This window comes from Populus nigra, chromosome 6 (assembly GCF_951802175.1).
Source record: "Populus nigra chromosome 6, ddPopNigr1.1, whole genome shotgun sequence".
Taxonomy (NCBI): Eukaryota; Viridiplantae; Streptophyta; class Magnoliopsida; order Malpighiales; family Salicaceae; genus Populus; species Populus nigra.
This window is the reverse complement of record NC_084857.1, coordinates 14,974,542-14,989,773: the sequence shown is the minus strand read 5'-3', so window position 1 is coordinate 14,989,773 and position 15,232 is coordinate 14,974,542. Positions and strand designations below refer to the sequence as shown.

At 35.3% G+C, this 15,232-nt stretch overlaps 3 protein-coding genes and 1 long non-coding RNA gene across 4 annotated transcripts; 3 read left to right on the top strand and 1 right to left on the bottom strand.

Annotated features, from left to right (window-relative positions):
- Positions 1–2,429: 2,429 nt before the first annotated feature.
- LOC133695932 (cyclin-dependent protein kinase inhibitor SMR6-like) lies at positions 2,430–3,444 on the top strand. Its single transcript, XM_062117911.1, has one exon. It carries the CDS (start codon positions 2,920–2,922, stop codon positions 3,253–3,255), a length of 336 nt encoding a protein of 111 aa, XP_061973895.1. The 5' UTR covers positions 2,430–2,919; the 3' UTR covers positions 3,256–3,444.
- Positions 3,445–4,262: 818 nt separating this feature from the next.
- Positions 4,263–4,865, top strand: LOC133695934 (uncharacterized). The gene is made up of 2 exons (XR_009842575.1): positions 4,263–4,545; positions 4,638–4,865. It is a non-coding gene; the product is annotated as an uncharacterized LOC133695934 (long non-coding RNA).
- A 3,257-nt stretch (positions 4,866–8,122) lies between these two features.
- Positions 8,123–11,699, top strand: LOC133697018 (F-box protein At1g70590). Its single transcript, XM_062119336.1, has 5 exons — positions 8,123–8,842; positions 9,198–9,331; positions 9,418–9,600; positions 10,172–10,340; positions 11,018–11,699. Exons 1-4 carry the CDS (start codon positions 8,323–8,325, stop codon positions 10,337–10,339), a joined length of 1,005 nt encoding a protein of 334 aa, XP_061975320.1. The 5' UTR covers positions 8,123–8,322; the 3' UTR covers position 10,340; positions 11,018–11,699.
- A 1,308-nt stretch (positions 11,700–13,007) lies between these two features.
- LOC133697017 (uncharacterized) lies at positions 13,008–15,232 on the bottom strand. Its single transcript, XM_062119335.1, has one exon. The coding sequence runs from the start codon at positions 15,067–15,069 to the stop codon at positions 13,237–13,239; it is 1,833 nt and encodes a 610-aa protein (XP_061975319.1). The 5' UTR covers positions 15,070–15,232; the 3' UTR covers positions 13,008–13,236.

The window sequence follows — 15,232 nt, the reverse complement described above, 5'->3', positions numbered from 1 at the left end:
CCTCCTTTTTAATATTTTATAAATTTTCAATATGACCCATTCAATTTCTTTAGACCCTCTGAGTGAATTTTTTTTGAATTCGAGGAAACTCCACTTCCCGAAAAGCGTATTTTATGAGCTCAGGTGAGTGAGTAAAACCCCAGCTATCCCAGATTCTTACAAGAGATGCATGCTTTGACTCGAACTCAAGACCTGTTATGCAAATTTTAAGCTCTTTATCATCCTGTTATGCCTATCGAAGACCACCCAAGTGAATTGAATATAATAAGTTGATATAATTTTGTGTGAACGTTACAAATATCCCCAGATGAGTACATATAATTTCTTATTTTTTTGACCATCTTAAAAAAATACACTCACAAAGATAAATGATTGAATAAATTATTTTATCAGATATATTTGAATTCTTTTCTCATACCAGTACAACTCTTGTCTATAATATAATATGCATAACATGAAAGCAAAAAGTGGCGAAAATAAAAACTTTATGAAAAAAAAGATGAAATTAATAGTTGTTGTCTTAGGTGAGGTTCATAAGATACATCACACTTCTCTACTTTCTTATTAATATTTTATAGCTAGCTACCAAGAAAAGTGCTATTGATACCAAGAATTTTCTAACATTACTTATATTTAATCAGCTATAAATGTTTAGGTTAAGCTAGTTTTAAATACCTTAAACCGTAATATCTATTTATTATTATTTTTTATTTACCATCATTTATAGTATTTATGTTAACTAATTTTAATGGATTAAATTTGGTTAAATAATATAAATTTTACTAATACCCTAATTATTTTAAATACACCTAACTCAAATAACATCCATTCAAATTTAATAACTATTATTATATTGTAACATTTTAGTATGATATAATAATATGTTTCACCTGTAGTCTCAGGTTTAAATTCTATAGTTGCTTATATAATAGCCATTGAAGATTTATATAGTCATTAATTTTAGGACTCATAGAATTAGTTGAGGTACGTGCAAGTTGATCCGAACATTCATATTAAACTAAAAAATAATAATATTAATGATAATAATTAAAAAAAAACACTAACTTTAGAACGTCCTATTCGAAAAATTTTCACAAGACATTGGGTGCAATAAAGGAAGGAAAAAGAGGTTGTGGTGATTGATTGATGATCCCGATGTGATGCCCAAAAGCTTTGGCGCCAAAATCCAAGTCAATCAATCCTCTATTTTTAAGTTCTGCTGCCATTGGCCAGCTTGTTTCACGGGCACTCCACTCTCCTTCTTTCTAGCAAGCCCGTTTATTTTTTAAAAAAATAATAATAATTTTTTTTTAAAAATAATTTTTTAATATTTAATAGTATAAAAAATCTTAAAAAATATTTTCAATATTTGGTTATGTTATAAAAAATAAACGGAAAAATACCTTATTAATATATTTTTTGAAGTTTATTAAAATAATAAGAAATAAATCTTACAAATTAAAAGGTTAAATTAGAATGAAATTGAAAAAAAAAATATAATTTCATAAATTATCTCACATAAAATAAATAATAATTAAAATAATAGAGATCAAATCTAACAAATAAAAAATTTGAAAGATGATGAAATTAAAATAATAATAATAACAATTTCATAAATTATTTTAAATAAAATAAATAACAATTAAAAGAATAAAGACCAAATTTGATAGATAAAAAATTTCAATTAAAAAAATAATAAAAGAAAAGTAAATAACAATCATAAAAATAAGAACCAAAGTTAATATAAAAATCAAATTAAATTAAATTTTAAGGGATGAAATTAAAAAAAAAATCAAACAAAATATATATCAACAAATAATATAATATTTTTAAATTTTTCACAACTTTTAAAAAAAAATTTCTGTTCAAAATAAAAGAAAAATATTTTCCTGAAAATCAAGTTAAATATTTCTTTAACTGAAAAATATTTTTCATTAACTAATTTTTCTAATGACAAATAAACATAAAAAATTTTAAAAAGTGGTTTTCAGAAAATCACTTTTCAAACAAACAAATGCCCCCTAAGTTTATTTTTATTTCAAAATATATTAAAATAATAATATTTTTAAAAAATATTTTTAATATTAATATATTAAAAAATTAAAAAATACTAATTTAAAATACATTTTTTTAAAATTTTTATAAACTCGCTTGAAATGTTATTTTAAATAAACACTTTAGTATATATTTATTATTGTTTTTATAATTATGTTTGAAAGTGTTTTAAAAATATATTAGATCAATATGTTTTAGTGTTTTTTCAGTTATTTTGATACACTAATATTAAAAATAATATATATATATATAAATTATTTTAATATATTTATCATAAATTTGTTTTTTCATAAATTACTCACCACCACGATTCCACTACCAACTATTGAGAAATATTATCTTTTGATTTACTTACTAAATAAATCTTAAATAGATCAGCTTATGTCATGAGGTTCGTCCTCGGGTTCTCTTTCTGTGCTTTTCTTTCTCACTCTAGCCACGAAGAATCTGGTTGGTATAAACAGAACATTGGACATCACTGATCTAGCTAGCCAGCCAGCCAGTCCTCCTCCACATTTAAAGCTTTTTGCTTAATTAGTACACTGCTTTCCTTTCCTTTCCTCTCCTCCTTTCTTCCATTTATTCCTAGCTCGTAGCTTCCCTAGCTAGCTTCACAAAGACTCTTTCACAAGAATCTAACCAAATCTCCTCTTTCATCTTCCCTTTACAACTTTTCTTCTGCTATTCACTTTCCTCCTGGTTTCATTTGATTCTCTACCGATCCCCACACAAATCACAGAACCTCTCCGCTTTATTTATTCTCTGTGTGCTAGCAAGCTTTATTCCTTATTCCTTGTTGGCTACCTAGCTACTCCTATAATAACACTGTTGGTTTGTGCTAGTTTTGGATCCAAAACATACCATATGGGGTTCTCGAAGAAGCCTCCAGCCGTGGATGGTGGCTTGGATTTAGATGGTGGTAAGAGATGGGTTATTGCTGGGATTCCTTTAAGAGCTCCTCTAAAGCCCATATCTACAAATCCATTGGAGAAAGAGATCAACGAAGATGATGATCAGAGTAACTGCACTACTGCTTCAACAACGCCTACTAGTGAAGAAGCAAGAATTCCTTCCAGACTGGTGTGCCCTCCGGCTCCCAGGAAGCGAAAAGCTACTTTCAAGTGTAATTATACCAGTGGTGTTAGGGAGTTCTTTACCCCCCCTGACTTGGAAACCCTTTTTGTACAAAGGGCAAACTGATCGTCATTGACTCATTCCTTCCAAGTTCAATTTGCCTCCTCCTCTACTCATGATTTGCTTCTTCTTTTTTCTTTTTAATTTCCTTTGTTTGATCCAGTTAGGCAGGCGCCGTTAGCTTTTTAGCAGGAGGATCTTAATTATTGTTTGTACAGGTTTTATAAGTAAATAAAATCTGGAATAATTCACTGACATGTTTTCTCTGTATGTTTAGCAAATTAAATTGTTCTCTTCATCATCATTATTTTTTATATTCTTTGTTCTAGCAGTGGCTTTATTTTACAACCATGTTCAAGAGAAACATAATAACTAAGGTAATATCTGTGTATTTTTTAGGTTAATTAAAACACGCCAATGTTTTCTTTTTTTGTTTTTATTATAAAAGAAAATTAAACGCATAATGTTTTAGAACAACACATCAGCATCAGCTGAGTTGCAACCACCGAGTACACAACAGTTTCATTTTGTTCTCATCCTCTGACACAAGCTGTAGATATCTTTCCGTCTCTGTGTATGGGGCTGTTCATGGCCATGCGTGCCAAATGACACATGCAAGTCAACATCTAAGCAAAGGTAAATCCATTTCAAAGATAAGAAGATGCTCCATGGCCTGATTGACCGAGACAAAGTCCCCTCAACCCTTGCTGCCATTGACACCTTAATCAAACCTTTTATGTATTGATTATCCTGTGATTTTATATGAATTCCACTATAAAATTCCTTTATAGGAGCTTATAATTTATAATTTCTTTTTAATTACAACAGTAAAAACTATCAAGATATCAAACATACTTGTTCTCTTAGCTAGTGACCCACCCCACCCACCTTGAACTCTCACGGTAGTGGGGCTGGCCGGGAAGGTTCTCTCCAAGTGTTTTCTCCGATATAACCATTAAAAAGGACAAATAAAATATGGATCGGTAGAATAGAATCCTATGCCAGCAAGTTGAGTGGACCTTATTTAAAATTCTCAAGCTCAAGTTCGGCATCTCATAGACTCATACCAATAATTGACGAAGCCACTTACACACACACACTTATCTAGTCTTATCTAATCCTAAAAATCAAGGACACCCTATTGTTTACTTGGTACAGAATATTGATGTTCATCATGAAAGCAAAGCATATGTTACAACAGCGACAGCATGTCTAGATAGCGAGCTAGGGGACGTTCACCTAATCTTGGGTTTCTTTTAGTTACATTAAAGAAAGCTTTCTCGGGATCGGAGCTGTACCGAGGCAATGGATTTGCACCACGTCTGTGTAAAAGCTGCGAGTCTGTCTTGGCACCTGGTTAGATAGCAATAGTTTATCGCCTTTGTTTGAACTTAATTTAAAAAAAAAAACAGTAGAGAAATAACGTTGTTTATCCTTAAACACTGTAGGGTACCCTTGATAAATGTTGAGCTACAAGAATGGAGGTGTAACAGTGATGAATTTACAAGGACGAAAACACTCTTCATCCTTAATATTGATTTGTTGAGTGGAAGCATATATAGTAACTTCATTGGAGATCACATGAAGCGCCCCTCCATGGATATCATATATGATTGGCGATTACTGTAAACTTGCATATTAATTAATGTTCAACTCTCGATAAGTTTTCTATTTTACCATTAAGCTAGACAAGAGAGCAAAGTATTTTAATCGGTGCATGACACCAATTATGCAAGCAAACATATGCCCAGGGATCGAGTTTGGAACTTCGGATTTGGATGTCAATTCTCTAACCACGTTAATGTTCAACTCTCGATAAGTTTTCTATATTCCTCTTTATATTAATTAATGTTCAACTCTCGATAAGTTTGCTATTTTACCATTAAGCTAGACAAGAGAGCAAAGTATTTTAATCGGTGCATGACACCAATTATGCAAGCAAACATATGCCCAGGGATCGAGTTTGGAACTTCGGATTTGGATGTCAATTCTCTAACCACATTAAGTTTTTATTCTTTTAATTAACGAGTTACCCTTTGATTGGCATTTTACAGTTTTTCCTGTACAGTTACTTGAGCTCCATCTGTTCTGATGTTGTGATCCTCCATCTGTTCTGCTCTGCATCTCTGTTCTGATGCAGAGCAGAGAGAATATATATTTTCAGGGAGGTCGCTCTGTTTTCATTCTTTAATAGTCAGTAATTTTTTTTTTCAATCAATCGCACAGCTGAAACAGAATAGTTTAAATTATTAAATGATTTCTAAAATATAATTTATGTTATTTTTTAATATATTTTTTAAATAAAAAGCTTTTAAATTTAAAATTTGTATAAACTCATACTATTTTGTACTTAATTTTTATCAAATAAATAAAAATAATAAAATTTAAACTTGTGATTATTTGATTATTAAAACTTTGATACTATAATAAAAAACAATTTTAATCCAATAATTTAAATTTTTATATGAAATTTTAATATATAATTTATATTATTCAATATCAAAATTTACAGACTTTACTGGTGTGGAATGTAATTTACTTCCCTAATTACTAGCATGGAAACATGTGAAACATGGTTTCTCCTAGCTCGAGATCGAGGCCATAGAAGAGTCCTGTGTAACTCGGATTCTCGGGAGGCCATTCGCTTGATTTACAAGGACCAAGTTGATTTTCATAGATTTAAAGCTACCATCTTAGATATCAGAAGCCTCCTGACTAAGAATTGAGAGGTCAGCATTTGTCATTTCTATTTTGATCACTTATTATTGTCTTGTCTACTGTCAGCATAGTAGAATGTAATAAATATTAAATATTTATTCAAAACATAAAATCTAGAGGTGGGGTTAGAAGTTTTTTCTTAAAGGAGAAATTGATTTTAAATAAGGAGTTTTTTCTTATAATTTTTTTTATATATATTCAATTAATAATAGGATGCACAGAAAAGAAAAATTAAATAGCTTCCTTAAATTTTGATTTATCTATTTATTCAAAAGATTTATTAAGCCATTAAGCTTTTTAAATCCTATTCCGACAAAGAACAGTAAGAAGAGGTTGTCTAATTATGAAACTATCACACTGTATGTGCGTAATCTGGTAGTTTAATCCTGAGCTTTAATTAATTTATTTATTTTAAAAAAACAGTCATTAATTTTATGATAAATTCAAAGGGTCAACATTTTAAGGTATGATAAGCCGAAAGAAAGCCTGATGTTTGCAGAGTTGATCAGCGCTATACCAAATCTATGCTATAAGATAGCATTTTCTACAAAGCCTTTGGGATTTGGTGGTGTGATAATCCCTTCATCGAAACAGCTTTCCTTCTTTCTGAAAAATGTTTTTTTTTTTCGAAACTTGGTATTGCTTGCATATTATCAGCTTGACGTTGGATTAGTCAGGTGAGGTTCCAGGATATGATTTATATTTAAGCTTTTAAGTGAGATGATTCTTTGACATGGTATCAGAGCCTTGATGACCAAGTAGTCACGAGTTCGAATCTCATCATCCCCATTTATTTGATAATAATTAAGCACAAGGTAAAGTGGGTCTGTGCAAGTTTCAAGCCCAAAGGGCTTTCACTTGAGGAGGTGTGTTAGAGAATAATATAAATCATATCCTGGAACCTCACCTAACTGCTTAAACTATTGGGCTGAGATGGTTATTTAACAGGATTTTCTATAGTCACACCCAGAAAAAAGTAGCCAGTACTGTAAGAAAGAACGCCATCTTCAGCTTAAGCAAGCAGTACATCATTCCTCGGAGAAGGTGACGAGATTTTATTTCTGGCATACCGTGTTTAATTGCATGATCGTCAGGGCACTGCACCAGTTTAATAGAGAAAGAGCACTATCACTTGTCAACATCCTCTTCGCTCTGGTAAGCTTGTGGGGTCGTGAACACTGGGATGTATAATTGAAAATGAGGTACCTCGAACAGTAAGTTCTACCGACCATAAAATTCTAGTGGCCGACGGCAGGTGATATTTCTTAAAGTTTTTTTTAAAAAAAAATATATTAAAAAAATATTTTTGATTTTAGTACACTAAAATATCTATAAAAAAATAATTAAAAATAAGATACGACATATTTGTGGATTCTAGAGGCCAAGCCTATAGTCGTGTTCATAGTTTTTGTGGAGCCAAGCCATCAAGTTTGACTGTCTTTCTCGTCGATTCCAATTTTCTTCAGAATAACGATAGATTCCGAGCAATTTATGCCTCGAATTGATTCAGAATTTTTCCCAAATGAAGTGGATTCTACATGGAATCGCCTCATCAGATAGTTTAAACTGAAAATATTACAAATTACTAATGGTGCTGGCTAGCTTGATGTAAGATCAGAGGCAATGATTAGTGTGGAATTTGCCTGGAGCATCATGATTCAACCTTCTGAGATGGAAGATATGCCCAGATGATATAAACCCATTTTGTAAAATACAAGGATGAGATATCTTCCATAAGTATACTCATTTATTTATTATCAAGGAAAATATATCTATTTTTTTTATTTGATGGGCAATTCTTGATTGAAAATAAAAGTTCAATAGATTCTTTTTTCTTGTAATAAAAAATATTCATGGATCAATTCACATATTAATCTATAGTATTAAATTGAAGATACAATAAATGTTCATTAAACTTATCAAATCAATATATTAATTTTAAATTAATAAGTGTGTGGATAGAACGTAAAGAGATAAATATTTTTTATAATAAGAAATTCACATATTAAATTATTTTGGTCTAGTGCATTGATACAAATTGTGACGTGTGGTGTGACTTCAAAAGAAGTTCTGGAATGGGCTTAGTTGTCACGGACAAAGCCCGTCAGTATTGTAGTTGGCGTCATTTGTGGATCCAGGCCTCTTGTTTGGTTGGGCTTGGCCTCTTGGGTGATGGAACAAATACAAATCTTTTTCTGAGGTTCTAATTCCATCATAAACACAAGAAAAAGGATATTTGAGAACGTAACTTCCCCCAGAGCTCAACGGCCCCACTTGATCAATGACGTAGCTTATGAAATGGTCCTCGTATCTACTCTCCTCAAACCGTAACAGCGTTTCTCGGTGTTCCGTTCCTTTCCATCAGAAATCTGGAGCCCGTTCCACTGTTCACACTCACCACTTCAACCGAAGAAGATGAAGCAGAGTACCTGGCCTGGTCGATCAGACGGCTCTCGTTTCAAATCGCTCCCGATCAAACACCAATTCCATCAATCAGAGTTCAAATCTACCTCCAAATTCTGGTCAACATCATCAGCTTCTCGGCAAATAAGATCATCAGATGGTGATTTCTCGAAACTTCCCTTCGATATACTAACCAAAATAGCGGCATCGTTCACGCTGCCTAATTTGCAAGCGGCGTCGTTGGCGTGCAAGTCATGGAGCGAAGGGCTTCGGCCGTTGAGAGAAGCGATGTTGTTCTTAAAATGGGGAAAGCGGTTCAAGCATGGGCGAGGAGGTGTGCGCCCTAATTTGAACAAGGCTCTCGAATCCTTTTTAAAAGGTGCGGCTCGTGGGTCCACCCTCGCTATGGTTGATGCTGGTCTTCTTTACTGGGAAATTGGCGACAAAGACAAGGCAATTGCCCTTTATGAGCAGGCTGCTAAGCTTGGAGACCGCTCTGGACAGTGTAATCTTGGACTTGCTTACTTGCAAGGTATCTAATTCTTAATTTCTTTTCTATTCATTTTTCCTTTGTTTCTGTTTTGTGCAATGCAAAGGGAGCAAAAAAATTGTTGAAAAGTTGAAAAAGGTGCTAAATTGAGTTGTCAAATATTCGTTTGAAAGGGAGCGACTGGCTCTCTTGATTGATTGATTCCGGATAATATCTAGTCATGACATGAACGTACTTTGTAGTTTTAATCGCTTTTAAAATAACCCAGAAAGGGAAAAACATTGATAACAATAATAAATAAATAAATAAAAAGGTTTGGCTAGTAGCTTCCAATAAAGCAAAATCTGGTCATGAGTTGCTAGTCATGTGCTTGTTATGATTATTATTGTATGTGCAGCTGAACCTTCGAAACGTAAGGAAGCAGTAAAATGGTTATTTCAGGCTTCAAAATCTGGTCATGTTCGAGCTCAATACCAATTCGCACTTTGTTTACATCAAGGTAGTGGGGTGAATTGTAATCTACAAGAGGCTGTAAGGATCTCTCTTCTTGTCCTTCTACCATAAATTTGTGGATTAGCCTGTTCACTTCAGAACTAGTGAGCTTTTCTCTCATGCAGGCTAGGTGGTATCTAAAAGCTGCTGAAGGTGGTTATGTGCGTGCAATGTACAATGTTGCATTGTGTTACTCTGTTGGGGAAGGTTTGGCTCAGAGTCATCGACTAGCAAGGAAATGGATGAAGCGGGCAGCAGATCGTGGTCATAGTAAAGCTCAGTTTGAGCATGGACTTGGACTCTTTACTGTATGTTATTGCTGATTTAACCTATATTTATTTGAATATGCAGGACAGGCAGTGGATAAAGTAAATTAATTTAATTTGTTCTATGAAAGGTTGCATTAAGGTGGAGATTATAACAAATGTGGATGGGAAGGGCATAGTTGAGAGAGCAGGATACTTGCACATTTGACTTGCATGTCTTTTTTGCATTCACCCTTTTTTCCAAGGGTGCCCACGTGGCATTGTGTTTGTTTGGACACGTGTTTTTGAGTTGTGATCTTTTGCTTGCTTTCATCTTTTTGGTGCTCTTTTTTTTTTTTCATGTGGAAACCTGTGATTCGGAAAAGAACGAGGACTGATGCTTTGTCGAAATACACGTTGCCAACTACCCAAGCATAACTTTGCAATCCACCCTAAGAAAGCTAAAACCCATTGTCAAAGCCCCATGGCATCTTTAGAGGTCACGTGGGATAGGGCTAATGGTTCAACAGTTTCTTTCCCCATCATATCTGCAACTTAGATATGAACTATGCAGATAGTACTTCTATATTACTTTTTGGCTTGTTTAAGGATCTTATGGTGATATTTTGGGCAGGAAGGAGAGCAGTTGAAAGCTGTAGTTTATCTGGAACTTGCCACTCGTGCTGGTGAAACAGCAGCAGCTCATGTCAAGAATGTAATTTTACAACAACTATCAGCAACTTCACGTGATCGTGTCATGAATCTTGCTGATAATTGGCGTGCTTTACCTTCATCTCGCTGAGGTATTCATCCGGGTTTGTAAATCTTTGAATTATAGGCTTTCCCTTCACTTACATGCTTTACAAGAACTTGTGCTTAGCCCTTGATCATGAAATGTCATTCTACTTGTGGCATACTATAAATTTATTGGCTGTAGACCACTGTATTGGAGACATAGGTTGTTTGCATTTCAATATTCTGTAATTAAAATGGAATAATAAACTAACAAGATTTTTTCTCGAGTCCCATGAGCAATTAGAGAATCTAACTGTATGCTTTCCCTAAAATGAATGGGGAAGGTTTTGCGATAGCAAATTGTTGTTCTCAGGCCCTCGCAATTTAAAATAAGTGGCAGCATAAATGCAACAATTACACTAATTGGCTAAAGAATATAGTTGCTTATTTCAGCATCAAAGGTATATAAAAAAGTTAAATTGAGAGTACAAAGGATTAATTAATTAATTAGATACTATCTCTTGAATCCTTCTAAATTTTGATTATTGATTTTGGTTTTTCATTATATATCTCGTTAGTGCTTTCAATCGAATAGATTAGAGATTTGTTTTAATACACTTAAATTCTAATCATAAATAGACACCTTTTGTTTCTATTTGCAAGAATTACTGGTTAATATAAGACGCCTCAATGTGTGTGTCTGTATGAGCTTCTCGATTGACTAATTGTTTGATTGGTTTTGCAGATCAGGATAATCTCATGGCCTATTGGTTGCAAGACATTAAATTTAAAAATCCCAAGGTCAAAATTAGGGGCATTATCGAACTATGCAGACAAATTTCAGCCTTTGCTCGGATATCTTGGCACACTTCCTCTCCATTTTTGTGCTGTTTTCTTTGGCGAAGAGGGAAAACGTTGGCATGATACCATGGAGAGCAATTATGCCATTGAGCGTGGTTAAAATGTCGTCTCCGCTGCTTGTTGTTTCATCAGTTGAACTGTCAAAACTTATGTTGCTCGGGTATGACCATTCATGAGACGAAGTCCTGGTTAGCGGTCACCTTTGATAATTTTGGAAGGTTATGGCTACGACGAGAGTGTGGAATGGTTCATAGGTGTGTATGGTGGTGCTCTGTGTTAATGTTAAGTAAACTGCTTATGTGCTGTGCCACTAAGTTCTGGGAGTGTGGGGCTTGCACTATTCTTCTGGTCATCGTGATGACCACCAAGAAGATTGGAGAAAAATAATGTTGTCTTAGTGGGGAGTGCAACCAAGATTATAAAATTATTGTGGGAGTCCAATTAGAGAAGTTCTGTTGTAGTAGTAGATAGCATTGTCGTCGATGGTAAAATTCTGCCTGGCGTACTCTACTGGTTAAATGTTCATGCTTGTGGGATGTCAACGCTGGCATTTTCTTTGACTTTAAGGTGGCACCAACTTTTATTATTTTTTTTATTTTAAAAAAAGCGAAATCATTTCTAAAGCATTAACATTCTTTTATTCATGCAATCAAGTTGCTTTTCAGACCGTGTTTATATATACATTCCCCCAATATGGTGAATTTACAAGCGGTTTTTACGCAATTTTTTCTTTGCCTAATTACGTGATTCTTTTTAATTTGATTGTTCTGCATTGATTCGATTTGAGGTCTCAAAAACATATATGCTAACATTGTCTTTGCGCTCGGTCTTATAAGTCTTCTTCTTTTTTTTTTTTTCCATTTTTCTATATACAAAATTAAAACAAAAAAGGACGGAAATTGACATTGAGAAAGCGATGTGGATTGTTTTTTATTTGTCATTGTTTTGTAAGTGTTTTTTTTTTCAATTTTTTTGACTAGGGTTTTATTAAAAATTAATTTGGATCCTTTGAAATCATTACTTTTAGGTGCAAACGTTCCTTTCGTTTATGCTTTAATCCTTAAATTCTAGAAAGAGAGAGAACCACTGTCAAATGGTTTAGGAGAGAGAAATTGTTTAATTTTCCACATTTCAGACACCAAAATACATATTCTTGATGTAGATGAGTTCTATTCAGCAATTTAGTAAGAGAAGTTTCATTGAGCTATATATGTATATATATATATATATATTACAGATAAAGTGAGATCAGGGTTGAATTTCACAGCTTTTCAATTTAATTTTTTATTAACAAAAAACTGATCGTTTTTTGTTAATTATGTGCCAGCTAAATGGTAATTTTCGATTCATTATAACAAATCTTTTTTTCCCAAAAAAGTACCTTTAACTACGAGAAGGATTTCTCCATTAACGAGACTTGGACACCTGAGAAAAATAAATACCATACACTTGACAGAAACACATTCAAGAGCTCTCACTCCATCCACTAATGCATCCTGGGTGTCAGTGTCAGCAGATAGATATTTCCACTTCGTTCGTTGGAGCATCATGTATGCTTGCTAATGAAACAAGGAGTAATCAGACTAATGATAGCTGCTGTTCTCAAGCCATTTCATCCTCGCAGACTAACTGAAGTTATTGAAGGCTGAAGAAGTTGAGGGCTTCAAACTGACTAAATATCAGAAATCATTATGCCTCAAACGATCCGACGAACACAAATTTTAGCCTCGATAGTGTAACTTTTTTTTGCCTCCATCATTAGCAATCCAATACTGTAAAGGAAGGGGCAAACAAAACCCAGGAAGGAACGCACAGCAGGTTTTATGGGAACGATAAACCATATTGATGGATAAAAACTTAGAAAAGGGACCAGGTAAATTTATAACTAATTTGATTTATTTGTAAGGCATGAACAAATTGTATTAATTACCAATAATATCCAGAAAACTCTGTTATGATGACGTGTTACTGTGTTTCTATATGAACCAACTCTGTTTCTGTACTCTTTGAGTTTTTTAAAAGGGAATAACCTGACCGAGCTATCAACAATAGGATAGTTCTACCAAAAAGTATGGTGGATACCCTAACTCACAGATTTGGTGTTCAAGGCACATACAGCAGCCTTTGAGAATGCGTTCCCGCGTGATAGAGATTGATGTGATATATTGCCTTGGACACCAGTTCTTTCAAATCAGGAAACTGTGCAAGCATTTTCTGGTCCACTCCCTCAAGGGCATTCAACACCCTAGCCTGTTCCAGAGCCTCACTATTGCCAGCATGTAATGCAAGGTAACAGAGAAGAATCAACCCATGCAACTGCGCCGGTTCATTTCCCCTAAGCAATCTCATCAAAGGCGGTACACCACTGAACTCGATTATTGCCTTTGCATGCGCAACACAAAGAAAATTCTCAGGAGTAGCAAACTTCCCTAGTGCGATGGCAGCTTCTGCTGCCACTTCTTGGCTCCTGTTGCTAAGGTGGGCAACCAAAGGGCCAACTACTCGAGTCTCTCTAGCTGGGAAAGTCCTGGCCAATGAACCAATCGATCTTATAGCAGGAACTTGCAATTTAGGACTATCCAACTCTTTAATCACCCTTAAGAGCTGATCAACAACTGCCTTGGCAGCAGGGGAATTAGCCTTAAAAGCAGCACGTCTAAGGTCCGCATTGGACTCAGCTGCAGCAGTTATCTCCTTTATCGTCATCAAACAATTGAACTGCAACTCTCCCTCTCCCTTCTCAACCAATTTAGCCAAACAAAGAAGCCCTTTTGTTTCCGTTATCCTCTTACTATTCAACACACTATCTCTGGCAAGCATCCACAAAGCCTCCGCACAACTAATTTTCAGCTTATGCTTTACTTCAGGACTCTCATTCTCCCTCTCTCTCCTATGATTACTCCCTCCCCTGCTACTCCCCTCCGAACTATGAAAACTCGAAAAAGAACTCACATACGGGCGGTAATGGTGATTATTATTCGAATCAATTAACGATTTTTTCTCCATTTCTTGGTTAATCTGAACAAGGGAGTGAATACTCTGCTTACCCACAAAACTCTTTTGATCATCCATGAAGGTCTCGAAAGACAACAAAGTCACCAGCGGTCGAATCGCATTCTCCCTTGCAAAATCATCCTGAGCAATCGAATTGCGCTCCGCCATTCTTGCCACCAAACGCGCCACCCAAGTTTGAACCCTCATTGGAGAATCCGCAAGCACTTTGACAATAATGGGAACCCCAGCTTCATCCAGAATAGTCGTCACCCTATCCTCATCATTAGACAGGTGATAAAGCGAAGTGGCAGCAGCAATTTGGGCATCAGGTGAAGTAGTCTCACTTAAAAGCCTAAGGAATGGGGGAACGCCCCCTTCTTCCACAATGATTTGCTTGTTTCTATCATTATCATGAGCAAGCGAGGCAAGCTGATTAGCAGCTTCAATTTTTTCAGGCAAAGGTCCCATGTGAATGGAACTTATAGAGGACCAGACCCAAGCCAGAATCGGATCGTTGCTAGCAATGGGTGGAAGGGTTATCACAATCCCGGAGTTATCATTGTTGGAGTCCAGGATACTGGACAGCCATTTCATGTCACCAACCGAAGCTTCTAGGAGATTGATCACTTTCCGAAAATCGGCGGCGCTGATGATGGTGACGACACGGCGGAAGACGTTACGGCGCTTGCACTTGCGTACAAGGGTTAAAGCGCGCTCCAGGTTCTTGCAGACCTCCGCGACTATGCGGCGAATGGGACGCTCGTAGAAGGATTGGGCAGAGCGGACGTGAGCACGCAGCTTCTCGACGATGGTGTCAACGTGCTTTCCCACGTGGTTGCACTCGGCCTTGAAGGATTCGGCCTCGTCGACGGCGGAGCGAACCCGTTCTGCTAGTAGGATCGCACAGGCGAGTTCCTCTTCGATTCGTTTCTCTTCAGCCATAAATAAACAGTGACTCAGTAACTGAGTCGTTGGATCGAATTGGGTGGCGTTTGTTTGGTTGATTGGCTCACCTGAATTGAATAACTATCTCTTCTTTGGATGGGAGCTGGTGGTGGTGTGGGTTGGGGACGAAGACTATGATGACTGGCCTCTCTCTTTTCTT

Bases quoted from the DNA above. Each gene is read 5' to 3' on its own strand.
- LOC133697017 (XM_062119335.1), bottom strand. From the start codon at position 15,069: ATGGCTGAAGAGAAACGAATCGAAGAGGAACTCGCCTGTGCGATCCTA.
- LOC133697018 (XM_062119336.1), top strand. From the start codon at position 8,323: ATGAAGCAGAGTACCTGGCCTGGTCGATCAGACGGCTCTCGTTTCAAA. The intron at 9,332-9,417 runs GTAAGGATCTCT...TCTCTCATGCAG, and splicing joins ATTGTAATCTACAAGAGGCT to GCTAGGTGGTATCTAAAAGC. The intron at 9,601-10,171 runs GTATGTTATTGC...TATTTTGGGCAG, and splicing joins ATGGACTTGGACTCTTTACT to GAAGGAGAGCAGTTGAAAGC.
- LOC133695932 (XM_062117911.1), top strand. From the start codon at position 2,920: ATGGGGTTCTCGAAGAAGCCTCCAGCCGTGGATGGTGGCTTGGATTTA.